At 46.6% G+C, this 15,995-nt stretch overlaps 1 protein-coding gene across 1 annotated transcript in view; it reads right to left on the bottom strand.

The window, feature by feature from the left end:
* NID1 (nidogen 1) overlaps window positions 1-15,995 on the bottom strand; it is a 79,632-nt gene that overhangs the window by 54,168 nt on the left and 9,469 nt on the right. Inside the window, exons 2-3 of the mRNA XM_031460815.2 lie at window positions 4,239-4,538; window positions 1,198-1,424 (exon numbers count right to left, since the gene is read on the bottom strand). Coding sequence (XP_031316675.2) covers window positions 1,198-1,424; window positions 4,239-4,538 — 527 coding nt within the window. The remainder of the gene's footprint in view (window positions 1-1,197; window positions 1,425-4,238; window positions 4,539-15,995) is intronic.

The following is a 15,995-nucleotide window of genomic DNA, read 5'->3' as shown; positions in this document are numbered from 1 at the left end:
AGGGTAGAGCTCAGTGGTAGAGCGTGTGCTTAGCATGCACAAGGTCCTGGGTTCAATCCCCAGTCCTTCCACTAAAAAAATAATAATAAATAAATAAACCTAGTTACCCCCCCACACACAAATAAGTAAATAAAATAATGAAAATTAAAAATTAACATAAAAAGAAGACTGGGGTGGGATAGAGGACAAGGAATCAGGAAAGTCCTGCAGGAATTGGATGTCTAAGCAATCTGTGTGCCTGGGACTCAAACAAAGGCAGCGGCGTGCAAGAACTTGCTTGCACCAGCTTGCAGAAAATTAAATTATATAAACTTGCAATTAAATAAACGATAATTAAAAGCAGAGGCAATAGAGACTCGAAGCTCATCACATCCGAATTACATTACTCTTAGCTATGTTCTTGACGTTATTTGAATCCGTTGCCCCTCTTGGGTGAGAACGCTACGTAATGGTTCACCTCTTGTCAACCCCAGGGTAAACGACATGATGTGAGTGGCTGCAAACGGGCCACGGGGGGAGTATTGACACCGCGGGAACAGGCAAATGCTGTAAACGAGGTCTCCCCCCAGCCCTGTAAAGCCAGTCGTTAAGCATGTACCAGCACACCATTAAAGGGCAGAGGAGTTCTAGGCTCAACCGACAATATGCAGTTGGGCGGGGAAGTGATTCTTTTTTTTTTTTTTCAAATAATGGGAGAAAAAAGAACTTAACTTTAAAAACGCAGTCTGAGCTTTCCCCTCTTTTGCCAAATTCTACAAAACAGCCCAAGAGAGCACTGTTTCTATCATAAGAACATCCTCCCCTAGTCAGTGCAGGGGAAAAGGGTTTTTTCTCAGCCTGGGGTTCATAGCAGGAGATAGTTTTGAAGAACTTGTGTTTCTAACTTTATACTTGTGGAAGGGACGGCAAAGCAATTTCAAATGAGAAGGAGATCTAAAAAACAGGACACCTGTTCATTCTAATACGTTCCCCTGAGGTCATGAGGGAAAAGTACTGTGTAATATAAAAACTATCTATCTATCTATCTATCTATCTATCTATCTATCTATCTATCTATCTGTATATATACAAAATTTAAATCCATGGGAATATTTTTAGGTAATGTTATATGATATTCATTACATTGTCCTTAATTAAATAGTAACATGATTGTCTCATTAAGGGGAGAATCTACTGAAGAGCAAAAAAGACGCATACTTGGCCAAGTTTCCAATTGATTCTCTGTCGTTAGCAAATATATTATAAGCTCCGTCCGTCTTCCATATCAATCCCACTAAACCTTGGCTGAAGGCGACCACCGCGGGAACCTGGTTCTCATCCTTCTTGGAGAAGGTCGTATGGAACTGCAGACCATCTTCAGGATAAAGGAAGATGGCGTAGGAGCTGGACTCGGACGAGGCCAGAACCGCCTGGAACGTGTTTCTCTGTGAAGATGAGTTAAAATTCAGTTACTCGGGAAAATATCTACAGATCTTAAAATATGCTACTCACCAGACTATGAAAAGGCAGCGAGATGGCAGTACTGTCACCTTATCCTATTACAGCCGTTATCTTGTAATAACCTTTTTTTTTGAAGTTATTTTTTAAATTTTTTAAAATTGAAGTACAGTCAGTTGCAATATGTCAGTTTCTGGTGCACAGGACAATGTCCCAGTCATGCATATACATACATATATTCGTTTTCATATCGTTTTTCATTAGAGGTTATTACAAGATATTGAATATAGTTCCCTGTGCTGTGCAGAAGAAACTTTTTTAAAAATCTATTTTTACATATAATGTCTAACATTGGCAGACTCAAACTCCCAAATGTATCCCTTTCCACCCCCTTTCCCCAGTAATAATCTATAAAAATACTGAGTCACTATGCTGTACACATGAAACTAACAGAATGTTGTAAATCAACTGTACTACAATAAAAAACAATTAACTGGAAGAAAAGAAGTACTTCTTAAAGTTTCCTCTTAGCCTTTTATTTTTGGTCTAATTTTTTGTGGGGGGGTAATTAGGTTTACTTATTTTTATTTGTTTAATTTTTAACAGAGGTACGGGGATTGAACCCAGGACCTCGTGCATGCTAAGCACACGCTCTACCACTGAACTACGCCCTCCTTCCAAAAAGAAGCACCTTTGTAGCAAGGACCAAGTATCCCAGGATAGTTCCACTTAAGTATCTCTAAGGCTATGTCAACAGGAAACTTCCTAATTAACTAACAAATACCTTCTGCACCACTGTGACCCTAAGGTTAACCAAAAATTATAGAGATAGTACCTCCAGACGGTGGCCTAAATCTCACTCAATTTTAGCAAATTATCCTCAGAATTTGTTTCCATGGCCATTAAACATATTCAGCCACAGTCCTTATTTAGCATGTATTTATTAAGGCCAAGCGCCACACAGTAAGAAAAGACATGAGCTCCGGGAGAGAACAGAGCTGGATCCAAACCCTCGCTCTCCTCATCACTGGCTGTGTGACCTCGGACCTGTGACCTAAGCGCTCTGGGCCTCGACTTCTGAATCTGTAAGATGGAGATAAAACCACGGACCGTGGAGAAATGTTAGGAGGACTCTGAGAAGGCAGATGAAGGGCCAGGCACAAAGGAAGTATTCCTTAATGTTATACCGCTCCTATGTGCCAGGTGTTGCCCTGCAAAGAATACAAACACGTGATTCCGCACTGAGAACTGACAGTCCAGGTGGGAAGACGGACCTGTTGACGTAACATCGCCACTCTGGAGGACAGATTCCAGGACTGAGTCGTGTGCTTGCCCTCCAGGAGCCGCAGGGGGAGTGCCTGAAGCGGGGAGGGGTGTGGGCAGAGGAGGCTGAATGCTCCAGCAGGAGTGAGACCCAAGCAGGGAGGGGCAGGGAGAGGCCGGCAGAAGCAGCAAGCACAGCCAGCACAGGAGACTGCGGGTAACAAGGAGCCAAACGCCGGGACCAGGGAACTGCGTAACATTTAACACAGCTGCTGCAAGGGGGCCCAGAGAAGGAAGGGGCGGGGATTCGGCTGGAGACGCAGGTGAGAGCTCCCTGCAAGAGGTCAGGTAGCTGCCCCTCATCAGAAATTGGCAGCATTGTAAACTGACTGTATTTCAATATTTTAAAAACAAATAGTGAAAGGGGCACACACTTGAGACATGGAAGGTTTTAAGCAGTTTTCAAGCACAGCAGTCCAGCAGGTAACACAAACAGGTGGCGAAGCCACATGTGTCCGATACGCCCACGCAAGACTCCCCAGAGCGTGCTCTGTCCAGTGCGATGGGTCTCATTTGGGAGGGAAGGGGTTTGGCCTAAAGGTTCGGGGACAGCTGAACTAAACAAAAGTAAGCGAGCGTCTTTACTGTAGGGCTTTCCAGGGAGAGTCACCAAGAGGGAGACAGGGTTTTAGCACTTCCCAAACGTATGTGGCCTGAGGCGTCCTTTTTCTTGAGGACGGTCTTGTAGGACCCGTGTTCCCCGGCACATACTTTGGGAACCACCAGCCAGGACCATTCCCCATTTAAATGAAGTGCTTTTGGACCTTCCAAGTTTCTCTCTACCTTTTTTTTATAGCATTACTATAAAATGCTATAAAAATTAAATAACAGTGGAGCGAGATTATTTTTCCAAGGAGAAACTGAGGCACGTTCCAAAGAGTCATTCCAGATCTAGGGATGGTATTTTGACCTCTGCAAATACCCTCCGTCCTTCAAGGCCAAGTGCAAGCTCTACCCACTCGAACGCCTTTGCTGTCACCTCTTAGTAATAAATTCCCTGTTTATCTAGACACCATCTCCCACCATCCACCACCCCAAGTAAGAGCAGCCAGGGCTGCAATTTATCAACCCTATTCCTGCCACGTGGCCATCTTCTCAGGAATTGGCTTTTTTGGGGGGATGGGGGCAGGAGGTAATTAGGTGTATTTACTTATTTTTTAATGGAGGTGCTGGGGATTGAACCCAGGACCTCACGCACGCTAAGCAGGGACTCTACCACTGAGCTGTACCCTCCCGCTAGGAACTGGATTTCTTGACATCCAATCATCATTAAAGCAGGGACTTAGGTAGCCCTGCCCATAAAAGTCTTGGAAGTTTCAGAGCTGCAATAGACAGCCTACTAGATTTTGCTCTGGGCGTCCTGGCTTTATCAATGACGGGGGTGATGGCACATACATCAGAGCAGCACACCCCGAGAGACCAAAGCACACAAAGCCAAGCCACCGACTGCCTGCGCTCGTGCCTTGGTGCGTGCTTACCTTCTCCTCCTGGGCAGGGTCCTCGCTGGGTCCTTGGTAGGGTGCCACGGATTCCCAAGTGACAACCACCACGCCACTGGGCTTGAAAGAGACTTCTGGGAACCCTCTCTGGACACACTCTGCCGCCAGCCGAAGGACAGCGGGGGATAAGTCTTCCCGGTAATACACCTTCCCCAGGCCGTCTGTCGTGTCCAGGTCGGCCAGGAAAGGGGCGACAGCTCCAAAGGTCGGTGGGAAGAGCCCAGGATGGGATTCCTCGGCGGGGGGTTCACTCACGGCAATAAGGCCATTCGTGGTGACCTGTACAAAAACCAAGCATAGTTGAAAGGAGTGCAGGCACGACCTTCCCCCGGGAGACTGAGCTCCGCTCGCAGAGTGCAGTCACAGTGCATCCAGCACGACGGCGCGCAGACACGACGGAACAGGACAAAGGCAGGGCCGGAGCCGTAACACCCAGCTGGCCTTCCGGGGAGGCTGGCCCGGTGGAAGGCGGCTGGACAAGGATCCCAGGCCCTGACTCTGGCCTATGCCAGTCTCCAGACCTCGGGAAAGGGCCTTACACCTGGGGCCTCAGGTTTCCCACATGTGCGTGCGGGGCTCCACACACGGAGCACCACTCAAACATAAGCCATCTTTAAAGCCGGCGTTAAGTTACTCAACAAATGGAATAATCACTACACACCAAGGCTGCGCTAAGCGCTGTGGGTCCCAAAACAGGCAGAACAGAGGCTCTGCCTTCGAGGCACCCACAGTCCAGAAGACCACGGGGAGGGATTAACAGAAACAGATGATGAGACAATGAGTGTCACCAAGTCACCGTGAACAGGCCATGACACCACCATCACTTTGAACAGTGTAATGTGTTAGGTCCCCAGCTCACAATTACTGCGTGTTCGCCATGCAGACCTCCTATTAGCATCTAATCCTCGGAAGAGCCCCTCAGATCAGTCACCACTATTATCCACACTCTTCTGAGGCAGCAAACGAGGCAAGAGTTACCAGCAAGGAGCAGCACCAGGGTCTGAACCCAGGGGGCCCGACTCCGAAGGCAGCCCTCTGAATCAGCACACGTACAGCCTTCCTGAAATCAGCTCTCTCTGCCCATGAAAAGACTCCACTGTTCTCCCCCAGCTGACACCCACACTCCTCGGGAAAGTGGGGGACGGGCGACAGCCTTCCGGGGGTGGGCGTGCTCGGGCTTAGAATGAGCTCTCGGCCCGTCCCACGTTCCTGTGAGCGTGCAGTGGCAGCGAACAGCACCACGCCAGTGGTCTTTTTACTTCCAGAGCCGGAATTAAAACAAACAAAAAATCCCTAATCCACTGGGAGAGCCTTGCCAATGGAGTCCTAGTTTGCACTTTGAGGCTGCAATTCAATGCCTCGCAGTCACCTAGAACGAAAAAGACTACGAAAAGGAATGCATGTGTGTCTGTGGATGACTGAGACATGGTGCTGCACACCAGAAATGGACACACTGTAAACTCAATAGACCTCAATTAAAAAAAAAAAAAAAAAAAAAAGAACGCATCCCTCCTCCCCGCTAAAAAAGAGGCTGCAGATTGGAAGAGCACTTCAGGAGTTGCTCAGAAGGCCTGTGGGTTTTCCAGGTCACGTATTTCCCTCCCCTCTCCCCCTGCAGCCTTACTCGTCCATCCTTTCAGATCCCATTCCTGGAGTGGGGCGGGCAGACAAGCAGGAAAGGAGCTTAGGCCCAAATCTGCAACCTGCCAAGAGCCAGGCAAAAAGGCTCTGTGGTGGAGCCGATCGGGGCCCCAGGAAGGGAAAGGAACAACAGTTTGGGGAGTTAAGTATGGGCCTAGAATCCCCCCTTTTCACCAAACTGCACGGGCGGTTAGCTGTTCCGCTGACAGAGTGTCCACCACCGGCTGACGCCGGCAGTGACTTTCTGGAACGCAGGGACAGGCTGCAGAGAAGGGAGTCGGGGAAGGAGCTCCGTCCGGCTGGTCTCGCTCCCTCTTCTCCCCCACCCCATCCAAACATCTCCCAGCACAGACATCCCGGTTGGGTTTACGTGGGGGAGCGTGGGAAACCACTCACTCTCTCCAGCCACCAGAAGCTGGCAGTTGCCGGCTACCAGTGGGAAGTGGTCACACACGGAGGCCGCATACAGGCCAGACCACTCAGCTTCAAAAAGCTGTTTTTCAGTGAAATTTAAATCCGTCCAACCATTCTGAAAATGCTGCCAGTGTCTGTTATCATTTAGAATCTGGGCACAGCAATGTTTCTGTTTGCACGAGGCAGGCTTTAGCAGTGGAGTTTTAGACAAGTACCGCGGAGCCCTACAAACACTCTGGACAGAGGCCGGGTGACCCTCATTAGTGTCAGTGCTGGAAAATGAGCTTCCAGCCAGTCTCACGGCACATCCAGTTCACTTGTCTGTGATGATGGGGAAAGGTGAATGTCATGTACGGAGCACCCAGGAGCTTCCTTTGATCCTTACACTCCTTAGTAAGTGGTTTTGGTCTGGGGTTTTGTCTCTCTCCAGATACGCCCATTAAAGGCAGCTTGATGAGCAGCATTCCCTTACGTCTGGGTGCCAACCTCTTTTTCACAAATCCCTCCAGCTTGTGATGCTCTAACTGGCCTTGCTCCTTTTCTCCATCTTTTTAAAGTTGAGCAATTCCGTAGACAGGCAGGGGCACAAAGGGAAGGGCCTAAAAGCACTGAGGAGGCCAGGAGGCCAGACCTGGGTACAAGTGAGACAGGCTGGGGCCTGGGACCCTCTCCCGGCTGCACTTGCACCCGGACAAATGTCTCCTCGAGCAACAGGACACAAAGAAACTCTAAGAGACCAAAAATAACCATGTGCATGTGCAATTGGGGCAAATTATGAACAACAAGATACAAAATGACCAAAAACCCAACTGCCACTTCTGAGCAAAAGCAGGGACCACGTATGATCCCTGCACACAGCACCACCAAGGGGGTGGGCCGACCCCCCCAGCCTGACCCACCCATCCGACCCACCCTTGGGGAGCCAGCAAGGGAAACTGTTGCTTGTTTTCACCTCCTCCCACTGCAGCACGAGTCCCAGCAAAGACTTGCCTGAATTTCCCATCTGGCCTCTGATCAATTTCTATTGATTAAAGAGGCCAAGGACCAGGTTAGTAACCCAGTCTCCAAGGGGACCAGACGGAGGCCACAGAGATTCACGCGTGACACCCATTCACCCAGCTGCTTACACGAGGACAGCCGGCAGTCGGCCTTGATTCCTTCCTCTCTCTCATCCCAGGCCCTGTGGGTCCAGCCTCCAAACTATATGCACTATCTCCACACCCACCAGCACCCCTCCCCACCTCCTACATCCATACGACTCTCTCCCGCATCCCCCAGGGCTCAGAGGAAACACCCCCTTCTAAGGGAGACTTCTCATCCACCCAGTGTAGGCCCCTCTGGCGGGCCCTCTTCCTCCCTTCCCTCACTCCCGACCCCGATCTACACCTCTGCCTCTTCTTTGCTTCTTTCCGGGCACAGACCATAGCTCGTCGCGATCCCATTTATGCACCTGCCGGCTCTGCTGCTCTCCTCACGGGCAGCACGCCCCGGGCCAGGACCAGGTCCGTCCTGGCCTCTGCTGCAGCTGCAGGGCCTACACCACGCCTCGCACCCACCAGTCCCCTCCTTCCCGACTCCCCCTGGGAAGTGGGGCTGGCAGGTTCACGCGGGACAAGGCCTGCAGACCAAGGCTGTTGCAGCAATACTGACTGGTGAGCCACAGGAAGGACCGCAGCATTACGCGTCACCACGGTTCTTCCCGCTGGGGGGTGACGTGATGACCAAAACGGTCTGCGTAAACGTGTACTGACCGGGGAGGGGACAGCTCGGTGGTAGAGCACGGCTCAGCGTGCACGAGGTCCTGGTGCGATCCCCGGCTCCTCCGTTAAATACACAAGTAAGTAAACAAATAAACAACCTAATTACCCACCCCCCCAAAAATTTTAAAAGTAAGTAAAAAAATGTTTTAATGTTTAAATGTGAACTGATAACTCACATCTAGGCAAGTCTCTAGATCTAACTCCATTTTACACAAAAAAAAGGGGACAGAAACACACTTAAAAGATATCAGAGAAATGTGACCCGCAAAACCCAGAATACGGGACATTTGGAAGGACAAACACCCAGTTTATTTAATAAACACATTGCATGAAAAAAGGCAAAGGGAACCTGTAGATTTCAGAAGTCCTAAGAAACGTATCTACCAGACGTGATGTGGCATCTTTGCCTGGATCCTGACTTAAACCAGGAGCTAAATAAAATGTTTTACGAACCTATACAATATTGGATGGTATTAAGGAATTGTTATCAACTTTTTAGGTATGATCATGATTCTGCAAGTTTTTTTTAAATTGAAGTATAGCCAATTTACAATGTTGTGTTAGTTGTTGGTGTACAGCATAGTTATTCAGTTATACATATATATTCCTTTTCATATTTTTAAGTTATGGATTACAAGATAGTAAATGCAGTTCTCTCTGCTGTACAGTAGAACCTTGTTGTTTATCTGTTATATACAGTAGTTAGTATCTGCAAATCTCAAACTCCCAATTTGTTCCTCCCATGATTTTGCACTTTTGTTTTTTAAAAAAGACATTTTTTAGAGCCGCATTCTGAAATATTTACAACGAAATAAAATATTTGGGATTTGCTGACAAACAATCCCAGTTTGGATGAGGGAGGGCGATCCGAGGGACAGGTGGGGACAGAAGTGAAACTAGACAAACCATAAACTGATACTTGTTGAACTGAGTGGTACACGGGAGTGGATGGTAATGTCCTCTTTATTTGTGCATAAGTCTGAAATTTTCAAAAAGAAGCTGAAAAAAAGATACTGAAGTGACTGATCTAAAGTCGAGCAAAGAAGGGCAGTTAACTTTCACAGCTAAGCCCACACTAACGTCCTCCGTCAGGAGGAGGGCCCAGGCACTTGGTGTGAATCCCTCCTTCCGCAGACTTGCCCACCGCTTCCCTCGCAGCCGCCGCCCCTCCCCTACCGGAGGCTTTCAGGAGTGTTAGTTGTGGGAGGTGAGCTGGACAGTGTTCCTGAGCAGAAGGTGCTTGTGAAAACAGGTTCAGTAATTTAAAAAAGTTACAGAGGCTTGAGGCCCCAGGTGCAGCGCCCTGAGTCCAGAAAGAAACACTGAATAAATACAAGTATTCACAGCCGTTGCCAGGATTATTTTCTGTGCACCACCTCTGTGCCAGCAGAAACCTTACGTGGATCACGGGACCAGGTTTTAGTTTTGATACGAACGTTGGTGAGGAGAAGGCTAATTGGAAATACATGTGCTGGAAAAAAAAATTTTTTTAAATTGCTTACACGTCTCCAAACTCACCATGGTGTTTCACCTGCTTAACTGCACACAGGCGGCGTGTTTCTGCATCTGTGGTCCCCTCGGCCTCGAAGACCCTCACTCAGCTCATGTCCTTGGCAAAGTCCCATTTCTCCATGTGACACCCTCCTGCCCTCCCCAAGCAGAGTTTATCACCAGCTCCTTTCTCTATCTTGTGTTAAAAAAACAAGACAACAGACCTAAAATGGAGTCACTTATGCTAAGCCCCATTTCACCAAACCAAGACTTAATTAACTGCAGTTTCCACTCTCCCGGAAATGCAATCTTAAACCAGTCAGTCAGGAATCACTTGATCAGCACTTGTGAGGTCATCTACTGGGGAGATCCCTGCCATCCTTTCATGGAAAGTAACTTTGCCATAACCAACCTGCTTTTTTAAAAAGTATATTTTTATTAAAGAGTAGTCAGTTTACAATGTTGTGTCAATTTCTGGTGTGCAGCACAATGCTTCAGTCACACATGAACATACATATATTCATTTTCATATTCTTTTTCACCATAAGTCACTACAAGAGATTAAATATAGTTCCCTGTGCTCTACAGTGGAAACTTGTTGTTTACCTATTTTATGTATATTAGTTAGTATCTGCAAACCTCCAACCTGCTTTTTTTGCCAGATGACTTCTTTTTGCCCCCTCCCTTCTGCCTACGAAAGTCTTTCTTTTGTCCAGCTCCTCGGAGCCCCTTTCTACCTGTTAGATTGGATGCTGCCCAATCCAAGTCAATTTTTGCTCAAATAAGTTCTTAACATTTTTAATATGCCTCAGTTTGTCTTTTAACCGTTTGGAGTCAGCACCTCGGGGCCCAGGCTCAGGTGCCCTGAGTCCCAGAGGCACCAGCGCTCACACTCCTAGCTGCAGATTACACAGCAAAACTCTTGTGAACTGAGTGCATTCCTGAGAAAGTGTCTGGATTACTGAGAGGAGGAGTAGTAGTAGTAGTAGTAATAATAATAATAATAATAATAATAATAATAATAATAATAATAATAATAATAATAATAAAAAATAATAAAATTATCGTCTTGTGGTAACTCTAACCAAACACTGCCTCGCTGAGGTTCTTGGTAGAGTAAATACCTAATTTTTTAATTGAAAAACAGTTACCTCCAGCACACTGACCATTGTAAATATCGCCCTAAATCTTCCTGACGGTTCACACTGGGATAAAGAAGTTCCTTTGGCAACGTTAACGGTCAGCTCAGCGTGTTGCCAGCACAACTTAACGCCCCTTTACAGAGCACACCTGTTCAGTCACCCCAAGGCACACACCAAGCAGACTCTTCATCCAACAGGACCATCAATTACAGCACAAAACGCCCCCCAGGGTGGGTGGGGGTGGGGTGCGGAGGGAGGCGTGGAATGCCAGCCCCCCACGGCTAACAGCTGGTGTCACTTACGTACAGTTGTTTCAACTGGACGGACGGTAAGAAGTGAAGGGGCACACCACTAACTCCTGATGGGGAGTGAGCCCTGTTTTAAAAAGCACTTCTAATCTCCTGTCCAGGTTTAAAGTGAATTTACAGGAGGCGTGAAGCCCTGGAGAAGGTCTAAATGCAGATACTCAATACGTTAGAATTGCACGTTATAGGTTCCTTACATTCAAGTGAGCAATGAGAAGTGAAACAAAAAGCCATCGTCTTCGGCTTACCGGGCCTCGTAGAGCTCCTCAGGGCAGAAAGCCGGCTTTAAAACAGACGTGGTTAAGAATACGGGAGGTAGGCACAAATGAGAAACAAATGGGCTCCTTTTAGAAAGGCAAATAGCTGTGCTGGGAAGACAACGAAATCGCAGGGAGTTGCAAGAACCAGCTTCCCGGGTGGGGAGAAGCCAGAACTTTAGGTAAAGTAATCAGGGCAAAGGAGGCAAAGGCAGCAAACGCTTACGCTAAGTTTGAGGCCCTTTAATAACGCTGTTCGCATTTCCAAAAATTTAATACAACCACTCCTGTCATGTATATCAAACAGACAAGGAAATGGCAAGAGCCTTAACGTAGTGTCGTGTCACACTGCCAGCTACTGATGCAACCTAGATCTGACCCACATCTGGCAGAGTCCGTGGCCTGTGCTCTTCCTGTTCTGTTCAGCCGCCTAGTTTAGAGAAATTGGGAGCAAAAGGCGTGGACGCTGCAAAGCTTCATAGAATGGCTTCATGGACCGAGACTGGGCAGCTAGAAGAAGCTGGAAACCTAAAAGAACCTACGGGGTGGAGGGGGAAAATTGATGAAGAAGTCCCAGAAATAGCCTGGGCTAATGATACAATCAAAGTGGAGACTGACTGATTCCAGCCTAGAGCCCAGAGGGGGCCTGGGGCCTGACCCCCTTGTGTGGCACTTCACAGTTTACAAAGCATTTTTACTCCAGTTACTGTATTAATATCATCTTCATTCTTCACGTAAGAAAAAAATGAGTTTCCATTTATAGGACTTGCCTAAGATCACACACAGAAGTTCCAGAACAAAACTCTTGAGTCTAAATGCAAATTTTTTCTATTAACTCCACAGAGCCAGAGAAATGACTCTGGCTTGAATTAGAAACAAAAGGATTAGCAGATGAAAATAAGGCGTAATCTAGGGGGAACGGTTAAGAGTCAATGTTTTACACTTAATCCAGTTAATGTCTAATGAGAGACTGGATCAGTTTAGTTACCCATCTTCTTTGCAGGAAATTTCTTCCTGAGATTACCTTCCAACATTTAAGAATGGCTGAGAGTCTTTAAATTTTAACTTCTGATGTGTCTGTCTGAGAAGTAGTGTCCTTCAGCATTCCAGAACAGGCGGTGGTCAGGGAAGGGAAGAAAAGGACCTCGTCCAAACCCTCAGTCTCGGGCAGAAGTGTGCCCTTCCTTAAACACCTCAGATGGAGCTGCCAGGTGCTCACCTGTGCTGGCTGGAGCACCAGGACTCCCTGAATTTGCATTATACCAATCCCTTAATTTGAACAACCATCTCTTAATTTGAATGTCAGAAATTAGAGGGAAAAAACTGAACACTCATCTGCCTTTCCAGAATGAAGCATGTGTGACTGAAAAATGCTGCCTGCCGTTCAGCAAACAAAGGATGCTGCGGCCATCAAGCCACTACAGCCGCCCCGCCCCGACGGGGAGCCCTGAGGGAATCAGGATGGAGACAAAGGGGCTGCCGGCTGCCCAGCCCTCAGCCACTGCTGCCACCCCAACAGAGCACTCAGAGGGGCCCCCGGCTGGGAGAGAACAGGACACGGGCCCTGGACAGCTACGGAGCACATCAAAGGAATGATTTCAATGAGCCCAGACTCTCGCACCTTCCTGTACATAGAAAAACACTGAATTCCTTAACTTGAGATGTCTGGTTTTCTTTAATTGACGGTAATCTTTTGACATTACCTCTACCTGGTCTTTGTTGCAAAAACTCCTATGTATACTGGCTCCTCCCCTACCTCTTCGGAGTAGTTCCTCAGAGGCATCTGAGAGGCTGCCTCCCAGGCTTGAGATCCTCAGAAAGTCCACCAAATAATAATTCTCAGCTTTTAGGTTGCACCTTTTTTCAGTTGACACGTGTCAGTGGACGCCAAAGCCCCCGTGGATGAGGAAAAACCCTTCTGTACAGAAGTATGCCGGCTAGTAAACACAGAAAGAATGACAGAAACCAAGCCACAAATGACAAAACAAAATAAAACACCATCTGGCAACCCTTAATTTAATAACTGATTCAGGCAGAGATCATCGATGGTTGCTAAAGACATTAAGCGAAAGGTTGATGGGTGAGGGAACAGCTGCGGGAGGCCGAAGTATCACCCCATCGCTTGCTGGCTCCTCAGAAGGGGAGAAACATGACTTAGCAGATACGATGTAACTGTCGTCGCCTCAGCACAAGCAGCCAGCAGAGCAACAGCCAGACGTCACTTGCCTCCCAATATTACACGATACGATACATAAGGCTTCGTTCATGAAGTATTCTTGTTAAATAATGCTTAGCCTGCTCAATAAAAATACAAACAACCCAATTAAAAGATGAGCAAAGGATGTGACCAGACACGTCATCAAAGAAGGTACACAAATAGCCTGTAAGTACAGGAAAAGATGCTCAACATCATTAGCTGCAGGAAATGCAAGTCAAAACCACCATGAGTATGAGCTGTAGCGGAAAAGAATCTGGGGGAAAAAAAAATATATATATATATGACTATGTATAATTGAATCACTTTGCTGTACACCTGAAACTAACACTGTAACTTGACTACACTTCAATAAAAAATATGAATTAGAAAAACAAAACCACAATGAGCTACCACCTCACACCCAGGAGGATGGCTAAAATCAAAATCAGATAACAACGAGTGTTGGCGATGATGTGGAGAAATCGGAACCCTCACACATTGCTGGCAGGAATGTAAAACGGTGCAGCCCCTTTGAAAAATGGTTTGATGGTTCCTTAAAATGTTACACATAGAGTGACCACATGACCTAGCAATTCCACTCCTCGGTATATGCCCAAGAGACCCGAAAGCAGATGTCCGCACAAAAATTTGGACACACGAACATTCAAAGTAGCCTGATTCACAACAGCCAAGAAGGAGAAACAAACTGAATATCCACCCATGAATCTCTGGATAGACAAATATAACAACGGAATATTATTCAGCCATAAAAGAATGAAGAACTGATATGAGCTGCCATGTGGATGGACCTTGAAAACGTTCTGCACAGTGAAAGAAGCCAGTCACAGAAAGTCACATGTTGTATGATTCTATTTGTGTGAAATTTCCAGAGCAGACAAGTCCGTAGAGACAGACAGCAGATTAGCGGTTGCCAGGGACAGGGGAGTGGGGGGGGGGGGGAGTGACAGCTGAAGTGGACCAGGTTTGTCTGGGGGTGAGCAAAACATCTGGGACTTAGACAGTGGTGACGGCTGCACAACTCCCTGGATATACAAAAACACTGAATTGTATGCTTTAAAGGGGTGAATCTTATGCCATGTGAATTATGTCTCACAAAGCTGTTATTTAGAAAATCAAGGAGGTGTATAAAACAAGGGGGATGTGTATACACATAGGCTTGTGCTTGTGAGAGTCTCTCTGCATGGAGATAAAGCATTTTCATGAATAGCGACTGTCTCTGGGGAGAGAACTCCAGGGCCGGAGGCCAGGGTAGGAAGGAAACTCTTTTTAACACTGTTTTTACAATTTTTTTTAAACCATTGCATTGTCTTACTATTCCTTTAATTTAATTATAAATAAAATTCTACATGTTTACTAAATTTAAAAATAAAATTAATTTTAAAATAAAATTAATTTAAAAATAAATTTCTACATGTTTACTAAATTTAAAGACAATGTTTAACCTGAATATTTTCAAAATTAGCCGTTTGCAGAAAATACAGAGATGGAATAACAGGCTAATGACATTCCAGAGAAGCCGTCAGATGCGGAAGCGGGACGTCCTACAGGACACTCGCACCGCCGCGTAAATGAACTGATCAATCAAGAGAGGGAGGGCGCTAGTCAAGATTAAAGACACCAGAGAGTCACAGCCCATGTAATGCTTGTCCTCCTTTGGACCCCAGTCTGCATAAGCCCAGCTGCCAAGGACAGCTTTGGGAATACTGGAGAAATCTGACATGGACCAGGCAGAAACTGATGATAGGAAATTATTATTGACCTTAAGTGTGATCATATCAAATTAATACTGACTTTGTTAAGTGGTTATATAGGGAAAGGCTCTTACTGCTTTGGGAATGCATATAAAGTACCTTGTGATGCCAGGTCATGAAACTATATACTTTGGATACAGAGGTAAAGGGAAATTAATCAAGCAAATAAGGAAAATGCTAACAACTGTTACACGTATGTAATGTGCCTACTGGTGTTGGTGATACTAATTTCTCCCCATTTCTGTGTGTGTTTGAAAACATTTGTAATAAATTATAAAGTAATAATTAAAGAAAAAAATTACCTAAGGACAAAGCAGTTGAGAAACCTGCTCCTTATGGCCCGAGAACCAACTTTCTTCACAAGCGATGCAGTGGTGGGTGACGGGACGCGGTGGTGGGTGGCGGGACGCGGTGGTGGGTGGCGGGATGCAGTGATGAGCAGTTTGATGCAGCAGTAGGTGGTGTGATGCACTGTCAGTGGGGTGAGCAGTAGTGAGTTCCAGGAGAGCAGGGACCACGTGTGATGTCACTCGTCGTGTAAGGCAGCCCCACACACCTAGCCCAAAATTCTGTACATTACAGGACTGCTAAGAAATTGTCAAGTGAATAAATGAATGAAGGGAGGGAAGAAATTGGTACCCAGCATGGCACCGTATAAAGATGGGAGTCAGAAGATCTGAGTTCAAGTTCCAACTCTGATACCAGCTAAGCGTATACGGACAAGACCCTTAGATGTACGCACCAGTCTTCTCTCTAA

This window comes from Camelus dromedarius, chromosome 8 (assembly GCF_036321535.1).
Source record: "Camelus dromedarius isolate mCamDro1 chromosome 8, mCamDro1.pat, whole genome shotgun sequence".
NCBI lineage: Eukaryota > Metazoa > Chordata > Mammalia > Artiodactyla > Camelidae > Camelus > Camelus dromedarius.
This window is presented reverse-complemented; position numbering and strand designations above follow the sequence as displayed.